This window comes from Anolis sagrei, chromosome 3, assembly GCF_037176765.1.
Source record: "Anolis sagrei isolate rAnoSag1 chromosome 3, rAnoSag1.mat, whole genome shotgun sequence".
NCBI lineage: Eukaryota > Metazoa > Chordata > Lepidosauria > Squamata > Dactyloidae > Anolis > Anolis sagrei.
This window is the reverse complement of record NC_090023.1, coordinates 51,567,045-51,579,162: the sequence shown is the minus strand read 5'-3', so window position 1 is coordinate 51,579,162 and position 12,118 is coordinate 51,567,045. Positions and strand designations below refer to the sequence as shown.

The following is a 12,118-nucleotide window of genomic DNA, read 5'->3' as shown; positions in this document are numbered from 1 at the left end:
TGCTTTGGAAAGGACGTCGCGGGAATTCCTAGAGGAGAAAGGGGGCGGAGCCTACCGCCGCGGTGGCTCCTTGCTTGTTTTGCAGGAGAGGACGAGAGAAGAAGGGAATCGCTTGCGGCCCGGCGGCTCGTGGCGGAGGAGGAGGTGGTGCGCGCGCGCGCCCTCCCTTTCCCTCCCTACTAGGCGCGCGCCCGCGGGTTTCCATGGTGAAGGTGGCGGAGCGCGTGCGGGCGGCCTGCGGAATGGGCCGCGGCTGATGCCTCCTTCTCCTGCTCGTTCTTCTTCTTCGGCGGCGAAAGCGACCCTCGTCCTCCTCCTCGTCGTCCTCCTGGTGCCATGTCCCGGGGGTGCTGCCCCCACCTGCTGTGGGATGTGAGGCAGCGGAGTTTGGGCCTGGAGGAGCCCGGCCTGCTGAGGAGACGGTACCTAGGTGAGGGAAGGGCAAGGCCTGGCGCCTGAGTAGAGGGGGAGGCCGGAGAAAATGGTGGAGCGGCCCGCGGTGTGTGTAGACCAGGCATAGGCCAACTTCGGCCGTCCAGGTGTTTTGGACTTCAACTCCCACAATTCCTAACAGCCGGTAGGCTGTTAGGAATTGTGGGAGTTGAAGTCCAAAACACCTGGACGGCCGAAGTTGGCCTAAGCTTGGTGTAGGGAGAGAGTGCGACTTGAATGCCCTTTAAATATCTTCACTCTTATACAGCCTCTTTGGAAGCCAAGTGCAGGCAGCCCCTAAGCTACAAACAAGATGGGTTTGTTCTTAAGTTGAATTTGTTTGTAAGCTGGGACAGGTACAGTAGAGTAAAATGATAACACTATAATAAGTAGTGTAAAATAATAAATGTAATAATAACAATAATATATTATAACTTTATTTGTACCCCGCTAGCATCTCCCGAAGGCCTCAAAACACAATACAACAATACAATACCTAACGCAAATTAAAAACAGTTAAGCAATATGAACAACAACAATAAAACAATACATCAAGACACTATAAAACTGGGTAAAATAATAGAGTAAAATAAATATAATATAACAATAATAAATAGAGTAAAATAATCATAGAATCAAAGAGTTGGAAGAGACCTCATGGGCCATCCAGTCCAACCCCATTCTGCCAAGAAGCAGGAATATTGCATTCAAATCACCCCTGACAGATGGCCATCCAGGACTTCGGTTTAAAAGCCTCCAAAGAAGGAGCCTCCACCACACTCCGGGGCAGAGAGTTCCACTGCTGAACGGCTCTCACAGTCAGGAAGTTCTTCCTCATGTTCAGATGGAATCTCCTCTCTTGTAGTTTGAAGCCATTGTTCCGCGTCCTAGTCTCCAAGGAAGCAGAAAACAAGCTTGCTCCCTCCTCCCTGTGGCTTCTTCTCACATATTTATACATGGCTATCATATCTCCTCTCAGCCTTCTCTTCTTCAGGCTAAACATGCCCAGCTCCTTAAGCCGCTCTTCATAGGGCTTGTTCTCCAGACCCTTGATCTTTTCAGTCGCCCTCCTCTGGTTAGGAGTAATAGTAGTAATAATAATCACAAGCTACACAAAAAGGCGTAAAATAGACAGTACAGAAATGCATTTAATTTAACAGAACTGTTTTTCAGTTGACCTGGATCCCAGAACAAGGAATTTCCAGGACAACATCATGGTTCTGCCAATTGGCAGAGCAGGGAATCTTTCAGACAACACAATCGCAACCCACAGGCCCCCATCAGCTCATCCCTCAGCAGGTCATTCCCATCTTGCAAATGTTTATGTCTGGCTGCCTCCTTTTATGAAGGAGGCATTTACCTTCCTCATCCACCTCCAGCCATTGGTGGGGGGCTTAGACCACCGAAATGACTTATTCGGCCCATTCTATGACGAGGTAATCCTGGGGGTCCTCTTCCATCATCGTATCTTGAAGTGGAAGAAGATGTACACCCTCTCGTCAGGTCTGGATGAATAATGCTCTGGAAAAACATAACGACAAAGCCTGCTATTTCCCAAAAGAAGTCAGTTATAGATGAGAAGCTCCATGGAGCTTGGCTCTGGTTATCCAACACTTGTCCGTTCGAAATGTAAACCATGGCTGTGCTGCGCCACTTCCTCGCAACACCTCTGCCCCACAATCCCAGATCCGACTCCCTACGAGGTGTTCCCTTTTGCCCCGCCCCTTCACGAGGAAAGCCCAACAATAATAATAATACACTTTATTTATATCCCCGCCACCATCTCCCCAGAGGGGGGACTTACATGAGGCCAAACCTGGTGATACATTACAGCAAAATAAATACAGAGTGGCAAAAAATAACATCACAATGAAATAAGTAAAACATACAAGTAAAATAAAACAGTGCAAAATAAGAAAGTGAAAATCAAACACAGTGGGCGGGCCAAATGTACGACATAAAATGACAAAACTTTGGATTAGATAACAATTAAAAAGGTATATTTGTAAGGGAGGAGCTCATAGGGGACGGAACAATGGAGTCAGGCCTTCAGTAAGGTGGGGGTAATAATATCAATATCAAGTAGTGAAAAATAATAAATGTAATAATAATAAGAGTAAAATAATAAATGTAATAAAAATAATAATAACAGAGTAAAATAACCAATAATCTTGATTCAAGTATAAGCCAATTGCAGGCTTTTTCAGCCTAAAAAAGGCCTGAAAAACTCATACTCAAGTATATATGGTATACACACACATATACACACAAACACATGCACACACACACACATAACTCTTCATTTATACCCAGCTTTTCTTCCTAAATGGGACCCAAAGCGGCTCACAACATATATATATATATATATTTAAAAAATACAGATCCAGCATACATATAACAAGAGGCCCCTGGTGGCACAGCGGTTAAACCACTGAGCTGCTGAGCTTGCTGACCGAAAGGTTGACTCCCGCTGTTAGGCCCAGCTTCTACCAACCTTGCAGTTCAAAAACATGCAAATGTGAGTAGATCAATAGGTATCACTTCGGTGGGAAGGTAACTGCACTGCATGCAGTTATGCCAGCCACATGACCTAGGAGTCATCTACTGACTAAGTCGACTCTTCGGCTTAGAAATGGAAATGAACACCACCCCCCGGGAGTTGGACTTGACTAGACTTAATGTCAGGGGAAACCTTTACCTTTTATACATAAAACAGTAATCTATAATACCATATATACAATAATACCTAAATAAACATAAATAAAAACATTTATCAAATAGAAATAGAATTGGGAATCTAATAAATACAGGTGGTAAACTTTGCACGGTACACTGAATGTTAGCCTTGCTGTCGTTCAAAACTAAATCTCTTCATTAAAAGCTTGTGAGAACAGGAAGGTCTTTATCTCCTTTTTAAAAGATATTAGGGATGGAGCTGTTTTAACCTCCTTGGGGAGGGAATGCCAAAGGGTTAGAGCAGCCACTGAGAAGGCCCTCTCTTGTCGCCAGCAACTGCATTTGTGATGGTGACGGCAACGAGAGAAGGGTCTTGCTGGAAGATCTTAATGTTTGGGCAGGTTGGTATGAGAAGATGTGGTCAGATAGGTAAGTATCTGACCATATGCGCGCACACACACAAGCTTTAGATAGTTTAGAAACCCCTGTGGTGTTTGTTTTGCTGTTTAGATTTCACTGCACATTCTGTCCCTGTAAGAATTGGAGCTTGGAAAATTTGGCTTGTGGAATCAAGAATTGGTGATAAAGCTTCAGTTGAGACACCTTTTCCCCATGACAACTCTTCCAGGAATAAATTTTCCTCCCCAGGGATAGATTTCTCTCACTTCCTGTTGTCTCACCCCTGTTCTTAACTATGAGTCGTTTATAGATCTGATGTTTGTAATTCAGGGACTGCCTGTAAATGTCTTTGTTATTATTGAAGAATAAATGTTATACCAGTGGTTTCCTCCAAGTTACTTACAGATCCCACCCCACTCAATTTTTCATCCAGAGGGGAGCACTATCCCTTTCCTATAAATAATCAAATGCATTTATTATTGGGTTGTTGTAGGTTTTTTGGGCTGTATGGCCATGTTCTAGAAGTATTCTCTCCTAACGTTTCACCTGCATCTATGGCAGGCATCCTCAGAGGCTGTGAGGTCTGTTGAAAACTAGGAAACTTGGGTTTATATATCTGTGGAAAGTCCAGGGTGGGAGAAAGAACTCTTGTCTGTTGGAGCTAGGTGTGAATGTTTCAATTGGCCACCTTGATTAGCATTTGATGGCCTGACAGTTTTTAGGTGTGCCCTGTTACTGCCTGGGGGAACAGAGATTATTATTGGAGCAGAAATGTTACCTTGATATTTTACTCCAGAGTTACAAAATCCCATCTTAAATGGCTATTTTGTATCAGATGAACAAATGGTCACCCCTCGTATTCCAAGCACAGGGTGGTTAACCTCACTTCAAAGTTTCTTTTGTAATTTCTCTGCCATTGGAAGGGGGAATTGCAACTTTTTAATATACATTACAGAATTATAAGGTGTTAAGATTATTTTGGGCACATAAAGCATGTTTCCACACAATTTTCACCAAAAATTCCTATAAATAAGCATATGTATTTATTATTATTATCGAAGAATAAACGTTATAGCGATGTTTTCTCCAGAGTTGCGAATCCTATTTTAAATAGTCATTTTAGGTCAGGTATTTAAGTGGCCATCCTTCATATTCGAAGCATGTATTGGAGTTGCCAACCCCTCTGACAATTGTTTCTTGTAAACTGTCTACCATTGGAATCTGTGCAAGGTTTTTTGGAGGGGCAATTTCCTTTTTTTAGTATGCATTCCAGAATAAAAGGGTATTAAGGGTGTCTTAGGGATTAATAGGGCAAGTTTCCGTACAATTTTTCCACTAAGAACAAAACATTAGCCTTTTTATCATAAATAAACTAATGAAAGAATTGGATACCATGATTGTGTGCATTTTTTAAAAAATCTCTCTCTTATGAATAAGTCGGATATTATTTTAAATGTGCTTAGATCTCTCTCTTTCTCCCCTCCTCCTCCATCTCAAATTGTTGTGCTGCTTTGGTTGCTCAGTTTAGATAAGCCAAGCAACAATTGTGTTTTGTTTCCCATTACTTTGATTTTTCTAAAAGTTTTGTGCAAAAGAAAACACATAAAAGAGAAAGAGAGAATCAGAATAAGGCATAGTGATTCTAACATTGTCATGGATGAAAGAAATGCATGAATTACCGAACTTGTGAAGGCATTTGAGACATCGTAATTTGTGATGAGAAATATAGCACACCCTATTCTATACTTTTGTACATGTATAGCAAAGAGGCTGTTATATATAATGCATCTTGGGAAGTGGTATAAAATTGAATAGTTGTGTTTAATGTAGAGAGAAAGGAAAAAAAATTGCAGGCATTTTCCTGTATTTTCCTACTGTGGTACTTGTATCTGTGTCTTGTGTAATAGAGAAATGTTTTATTTTAATGTGATTTGGTGTCCAAATCTGAATTGCTTTGATTTTTTGTTTCTTTTGCCTGGTATGGATGTACACCTAATCTGGAATAACTTCAAACAATTCTTTAAAAGTTTGCTATGAATGTGCTGAAATATTTGTCATTGGAAAATAGATTGGATTTTGTATGAAGGGTGTGTTAAATAGTAAAATATGTGCAACTGTCACAGTTATTGGCATTCATAACTAACAGGCATTCAACCAAGCATCTGATTTTTTTTTATTTTGCTGAATGTGAAAATGTATTGCAAGTCTTTTACAGTGCACCCTTGGTATCTGCTGGGACTTGGCTACAGGACCCACGTGAATATGAAAATTCATGTATGCTCAAGTCCTAATACATACAGTGGGATAGCAATGTGGCATCCCTTATATAAAATGGCAAAATCAAGATGTGACTTTTGAACTTTTAATTATTTTCAAGCTGTAGATGATTGAATACATGGATACAGGATTTGTGGATATGGAGAGATGATTGTACAGCTATAGCCTTATAAATCATCAATTTGGAAGCAGGTTTCTTAGGACCTTCCACACAGCTAAATAAAATCCCTCATTTTCTGCTTTGAACGGGAATATATGGCATTTTGCACTCAGATAAACCAGTTCAAAGCACACATGAGATTTTCTGCCTTGATATTTTGGGTTATGTGGCTGTGTGTGAGGACATTAGGTCATTTAAACTAGTACCACTCCCTTGTCTTCTTTGTGAGTTACATAGCCTTATCTCTCCCCCCCCCCCAAAGGTAAGAAACAACTTGAAGACACACAACAACAACAATAACAACAACAAATTGCTGATATCATTGGGGGCTCATGTGTCAATAGATAGATCTGACAAGATGGATGTGAAACTCATCTTCATTAATATGGTAAAAGATAAGGATGTTACAGAAGAGAAAGAAAATGGTTAAGAATACTCTTGATCTTTTTCTTAAAAATAATCAAGGAATCATGTTCTTGTGTACCTTTAAATTGTTTCCAACTTATGGTAACTCTAAGCTCTTATCTGGATTTTTCCTTCCAAGATTTGTTCAAAGAAGACTTGCTTTTGCCTTCCTCTAAGGCTGAGAAAGTATAACTAGACAAAGGTCAGTTAGTCAATTTTCATGGCTGGATGAAATTCAAGCCTTGATCTCCAGATCACTAGCTTGAGAGGGCGGGGGATCATGACATCTTGCTATATTGTTTTCTCTGAAGGTTTTAGCTGCATTAGGATATGTGAGGAATTAAGATTATATACATGTTTTATATAGTTCTCCTGGACATCATATTTCAAGGCATTCATTTGAATCTGATGTTGTTTCATTGAATCAGTGGTAAATACTATAATGGCTAACTGTATAGTTGAGCAGCAGTCTCATTCTAGTTTTGCTACAGATTTTCATTAGGGGGTTGCTTACACATTGAAAACTATCCCCATTCAAATGTAACATTTTCAGACATTTTGATTGGATAATAGGATGAATTGAAATGTCTTAAGTCTAATAAGAATTTATTAATATGAAGCTAATCAAGTAAGGGCTGCTGAAATTCTTATGTTCTTGTGGCTGAAAGATTTGTTACAATGTAATGATAGGTTTGTAAACCTTTCCCCCAGAGAACATAAAAACTTAGAGATAAGGACTAGATTAGTTTCATAATGTTTTGTTGATGGGTTCAGCCAAAAAGTTTGAAAATCTGGAAATAAAATAAATGTTTGATAGTTTGTTTAAAAAATCAAAGCAATGACTTTCTCACTACTAATACTGTATGTTATATTTGTGAGAAGTAAAACCTAAATATTAACCCTTTTCTTTAATTGGGTAGTGAAGTATAGGGTTTGTATCCCTGACAAATTCGGATGAATGAGCCACATTTTACATTTGCAGAGGAAGTTGTGTGCAATTGTAGGTAAAAATTGCTTATAGGATACTGAATATTTGGCACTTGAAAGAAAAATAGTATCTTCATATGCTGTATTCAAAATAACTAATTGTGAATAAAACCAACATTTTATCATGAACACGTTTTTATTAATATTTCCCTGTAGAGCTGCATTTGTAGCAGTGGATAATATTCATAACATAATATGGAGCTATAAGTAACATTAGTCCTACCTAGAGTAGGCCCACATAAATGTATATGACTTTTTAATTTGAAACAAACTTAAAAAACATATAACCTGGTCACAAATAACTTTCATGATTTCCTTAAGTCTGCTGTAAGTAGGACTGATATTGGATTGAATCAATTGCTATGAAGATAGTTAGGAAACCAGCTAACCCACAATATATCTTTTCAGGAGTTTTGACTAGGGTTTTGACCAGAAGGCACATCTGAGAAACCCAACATTAGCCAATATTTTCTTTTTTTCCTGCAAAATAAGTCAATCAACAATTGTACTATTTTAATTTTCTGCACTGAGTAACCTTTTAGAATGTTTTTCATTTAAAAATACTTTCAGAAGGGATCCCAACTTCCAGAATATCAAAAGCAAGAAAGCAAAGACACTAGAGAGAAAAATAACCAATTAGTCATAAATGTATTTAAAAGCTGAACAAATTTCCAAATTGAGTCCATTTGTAAATTTCTTTGTACACTATTGCAAGTGTTGCTATATCTTTATTAATTGGACCACAGGTAATGGAAAATGATCTTTCCAGTAATTAAGTTTTAATATTTTAGTCATCAAAAGCAGATGAAAAACCCACTTTCATTTACAATTTGTTAATTTTCAAGAAAGAGGTGAATATTACGAGATTTTCCAACATGATTAGATTTTACTCATGATTACTACCTAACAAAATGTAGATATCCCAAACCTTTGTGTTAAACAATATTACATCTCAGCAATTTCCTGATTTAGAAAGCCCTTTCCTCAATACATAGTGTGGTGACCAATATATCTGAAAGAGCAATATAAGGCATCCCGATAACATTTCTTTTGAAGGGTGTCATAGATGGATAAGATAATGCTGTGTTTTCAGCCTGCAATCATGTATGTGGTAGAAAGCAATGCCATGTGTGTGACATATCTAGAAATATAAAGAGAAATGAAGGATGAAAGAGAGGTTTTGTGGTTCTGTTAAGACTAACTACCCTATTTACTGCTAATGCTCATCTTTTTTTGGCTAAAGGGCCTTTCCAAAATTAGAGTGTATGTTAGATTCACATAATGTGGTAATCTTAGTGCTGAACCAAAGCAAAAGGGGAAGCTGCTTCTGGAGCTGCACCTGGAGCTCCTTTTTGAGAGACCTCATCTCAAATTTAAAGGCCATAGCTCAATGCTGTGCAATCCTGGGATTTGTCGTTTGGTAAGGCATCAGCATTCTTTGCAGAGAAAGCTCAAAACCATATTCCATAGCATTGAACCTAGGCAGTTAAAAGTGGATTCATTCTATCGCATAGATGCATCCCCAAGGTTTTCTTTTCCATTACTGGAAGTTTTGGTGCTCTGATACTTAAAGAAGGGGTTCTAAGCAGGCAGTAACCATAATGCACACCTTTTTTGGCCAAATTACAAAGAGGGCGCTTTTTATTGCTGCGCATTACGATATGCAGCTAAAACGTTTTTGGTTTCAGAGTTTTGAAAATTAGATTCGATGGGGCATTAGACTTAAGAAAACATCAGGTGGTTTGTTTTAGCATTTAATTAATCAGTCTTAAATGTGCTACAAGACACCTACCCTTCTTTTTTATACTAAAAAAACTAACATCACATTTATTGTGTATGGGCCGTAATAAATAGGTAGCATTATCCATGTATGTATGTATGTATGTATGTATGTATGTTAAAAAGCATTTATATGCTAACCCTCTGGGATAAAATGATGATTTGAATCAAGGGAAACATAACATATGGTGTCTAATGTTTGAGGAAGGGAAAGAAGCAAAATTGCTCAGGGTAGTGTTCTCTTCAGCCAAAATGTATTGTACTATTATAGATGGGGGTGGTTCTTGTGAGTGAATGCTCTCCCCATGGAACAAATCTCCTTTGCTATGCTTGCAGAATGCTTGAGGGGAAGACTAGGGTAGAAACCTCCCTAACACAAAGGCTTAAATACAAGTGTTAGTTCTAGCTAGAGTAGACACAGAGAGTCAGTGGGCACTTGTTAAGTCAACACTTATGCAGATTTTAGTGATTCAAATTCGTATGTTGGGATTAACACATTGATTTTAGCCGAATTTTACCTGTGGGAGACATTTCTTAAAAATATAGAAGCAGATCCAATTACGTGACCCTCACACATGCAGTCATCTCTAGGCAAGGAGTTCCTAGCCTGGGTCTCTGGAGGGCCATGAATAGGCTTCAAAAGGTGGTGTGTGTGTGTGTTTAATTCAGTTTCCCTTTTATCTTGAAAATTGTGTTCAAGTGCACTTTTCTGAAGCAGGATTCATCACTTCTATTAGTTTCTCAGAGGAATCTGTAGGTTCTCCGAAAGAATAAGAAACTCAGTAAAAACTAGCCTCAGGTTCCTAGGTCTCATTAATCTGCTATAGAGAACATGAATTCTTGTGGGCCGTAGATGGCTTACGGGCAAAATTAAATGTACAATATTTGTTTGGAAAACCGTTTAACTTTATGAATATGGATAGCGTTTTGCATTGACTTTATGGTGGAAATAAAATTGTTTCTTGCAAATCAATCTTTTACAAAATTGATTTTGTTTGTTGTGACATTTACTTCAGCTGTACGCTCAAGCACTTGTAACATTATCAGTGTCTGAACAGGAAAGGTTATATTTAGCTATGGAGTCATTTATGATTTGTGATATGTCTGAAAGTTAAAGACATCAAGATTTCTAAAAACAAAATTCCTTCAACTTAGAAAACAGGAATGGGTCTTTATGCATGATATTTTTGGGCACATGAGGGCAAACTAAATTCCAACTGTTGGAATTAAAATTGGTAGTGCGGTTTAGGTTGGTTTATCTTCAGGCACTTAAAAAAATTTAAGCCACTGATAATTAAAATGATTGCAGTGTTCAAGATATTTAAAGTTGCAAAACAATCACTTGCCAACATCGCTTAAATACAGTCTGAATTTCCCTTGAAATATTGTTTTGTTGGAAATGACTGCCCTTAATGTGTAGAATGCTTGAGAGCTTGCCAGGTCTATACTGATGCATCTGAAGAAATCAATAAACCTTATTACAGTCATCACATTTTTCAGTCATCCGTATTTACCTGTTTTCTCAAAATAATAAGACAAGGTGGAAATAGTTTTCATTCATACTAAAATGCCATTTTATAGAACAAACTATTATGGCCAACTTCAAGGTAAAAGTAGCATGTTTATAAATAGTTTTTGATTACTATGTAATCTGTGTAAATGATACAGTGATACAGTAGAAGAAAGGACCAGCTGGAGCAAAACGAACTCAAAACCAGATGAAATAATTACCGTATTTTCTGGCATATAAAACGACCCCCAGCTTTTCTAATTAAATTATAGAGTTTGGGATATACTCGCTTAGACTACTACTCTTACAGCACACACCAAATAATTTTTTTTAAGAAATCAGATTTTATTTCAATATGGTAATTTTCCTATTACTATACCCACTTTTCTGCCTCTCAGATCTCGCGCATGTGCGCCTGCTCCACTTCACTGAAGTCCTCAGAAGCAAGATCTGAGAGGCAGAGAAGGAGGTATGGTAATAGGATACAAGGGTGGGCCAGGCGAGTGAAAGAGGCGTGTTTTTCTGGGCACAGTGCCTCTCTATCTCTTTTTTCCATACTCCGGATGTGCTGGACTCTTGCAGCTTGCTCTGTCCTTCACTTACACCTTCCCGGTGAGGCGCCCCCTTACCTCATCATCAGGACCATGTTAAGTCACTTATTTCCATGAATCCCGGTGAGTGGATTTTCTTCTACTATACTTGTACAGTGCTGCCCTTGCTGCTTTCATACGGTTGCTGCATATGCTGGGGATGCGGCCGCGGCCGTTTTTGAGTTTTCCCCACCATATGCAACGACCACAGATTCTCCAGTCTGGCTTGGAAGTTTTAGCACCTGTCCTATAAGATGACACCCAGCGTATAAAATGACTTCTGACTTTTGAGAAGATTTTCCTGGGTTTAAAAGTAGTCTTATACGCCAGAAAATAGAGTATCTTTAAAATGGATGCTGTTTGAATGTTGACAACAAGATCCTGTTAAAACCATTAGTCAAGAAATAGATGGAAGCCAGAAAAACAACCTACACATCTTTGATCAATACAGTGATTATTTTCTGATTAACTGCTACAGTAGATTTAAAGAGTCGCCTGAGGGCTGAGAAGGGTGGTATACAAATACAGTAAATAAATAAAGAGAACTTTTCAGTTCCGCCACTGTGATTGTTGTTATATACCAATATTGTGTGGAAAGACTCAGTACAGGTTATCTGCAAGATCTTTAAATGTATGTATTGGCCAGCCATCTGGCTGGCCCGCAAAGCAACAGTTAAATATCCTGTCTATTTTGATTGGATCTCAAGAGATCTAATGCTTCCCCTTAGCAAGGAAATACTCTTAGCCAGTCCAGCCACCTATAGTTACAGTAACACATTTAAGATACACTGTATTACTGCCTTTTATTAATTGAGGCACAAGTGAGAATAAGTAGGATATGGATAGTTCCTTTATTTACAGTGATTGATCCTTCTAGTTTCTTCACAGAAAAAAGTTTGATTA

General features: G+C 38.6%; 2 protein-coding genes across 5 annotated transcripts in view; one reads left to right on the top strand and one right to left on the bottom strand.

Moving 5' to 3' along the window:
• Positions 1-24: 24 nt before the first annotated feature.
• Positions 25-12,118, top strand: part of DCAF6 (DDB1 and CUL4 associated factor 6) — a 45,200-nt gene continuing 33,106 nt past the window's right edge. For 3 of the 4 annotated variants that reach the window (XM_067466666.1, XM_067466665.1, XM_067466664.1), the window contains exons 1-2: positions 25-144; positions 300-430. In XM_067466666.1, the coding sequence (XP_067322767.1) occupies positions 337-430 (94 nt within the window). In that variant the 5' untranslated portion in view covers positions 25-144; positions 300-336. Of the gene's footprint in view, positions 145-299; positions 431-12,118 lie in introns of those variants that run through there. The other variant, XM_060770596.2, reaches the window with a different exon arrangement.
• SELENOK (selenoprotein K) lies at positions 1,798-2,101 on the bottom strand. The gene has a single exon (XM_060766923.2). It carries the CDS (start codon positions 2,068-2,070, stop codon positions 1,798-1,800), a length of 273 nt encoding a protein of 90 aa, XP_060622906.2. The 5' UTR covers positions 2,071-2,101.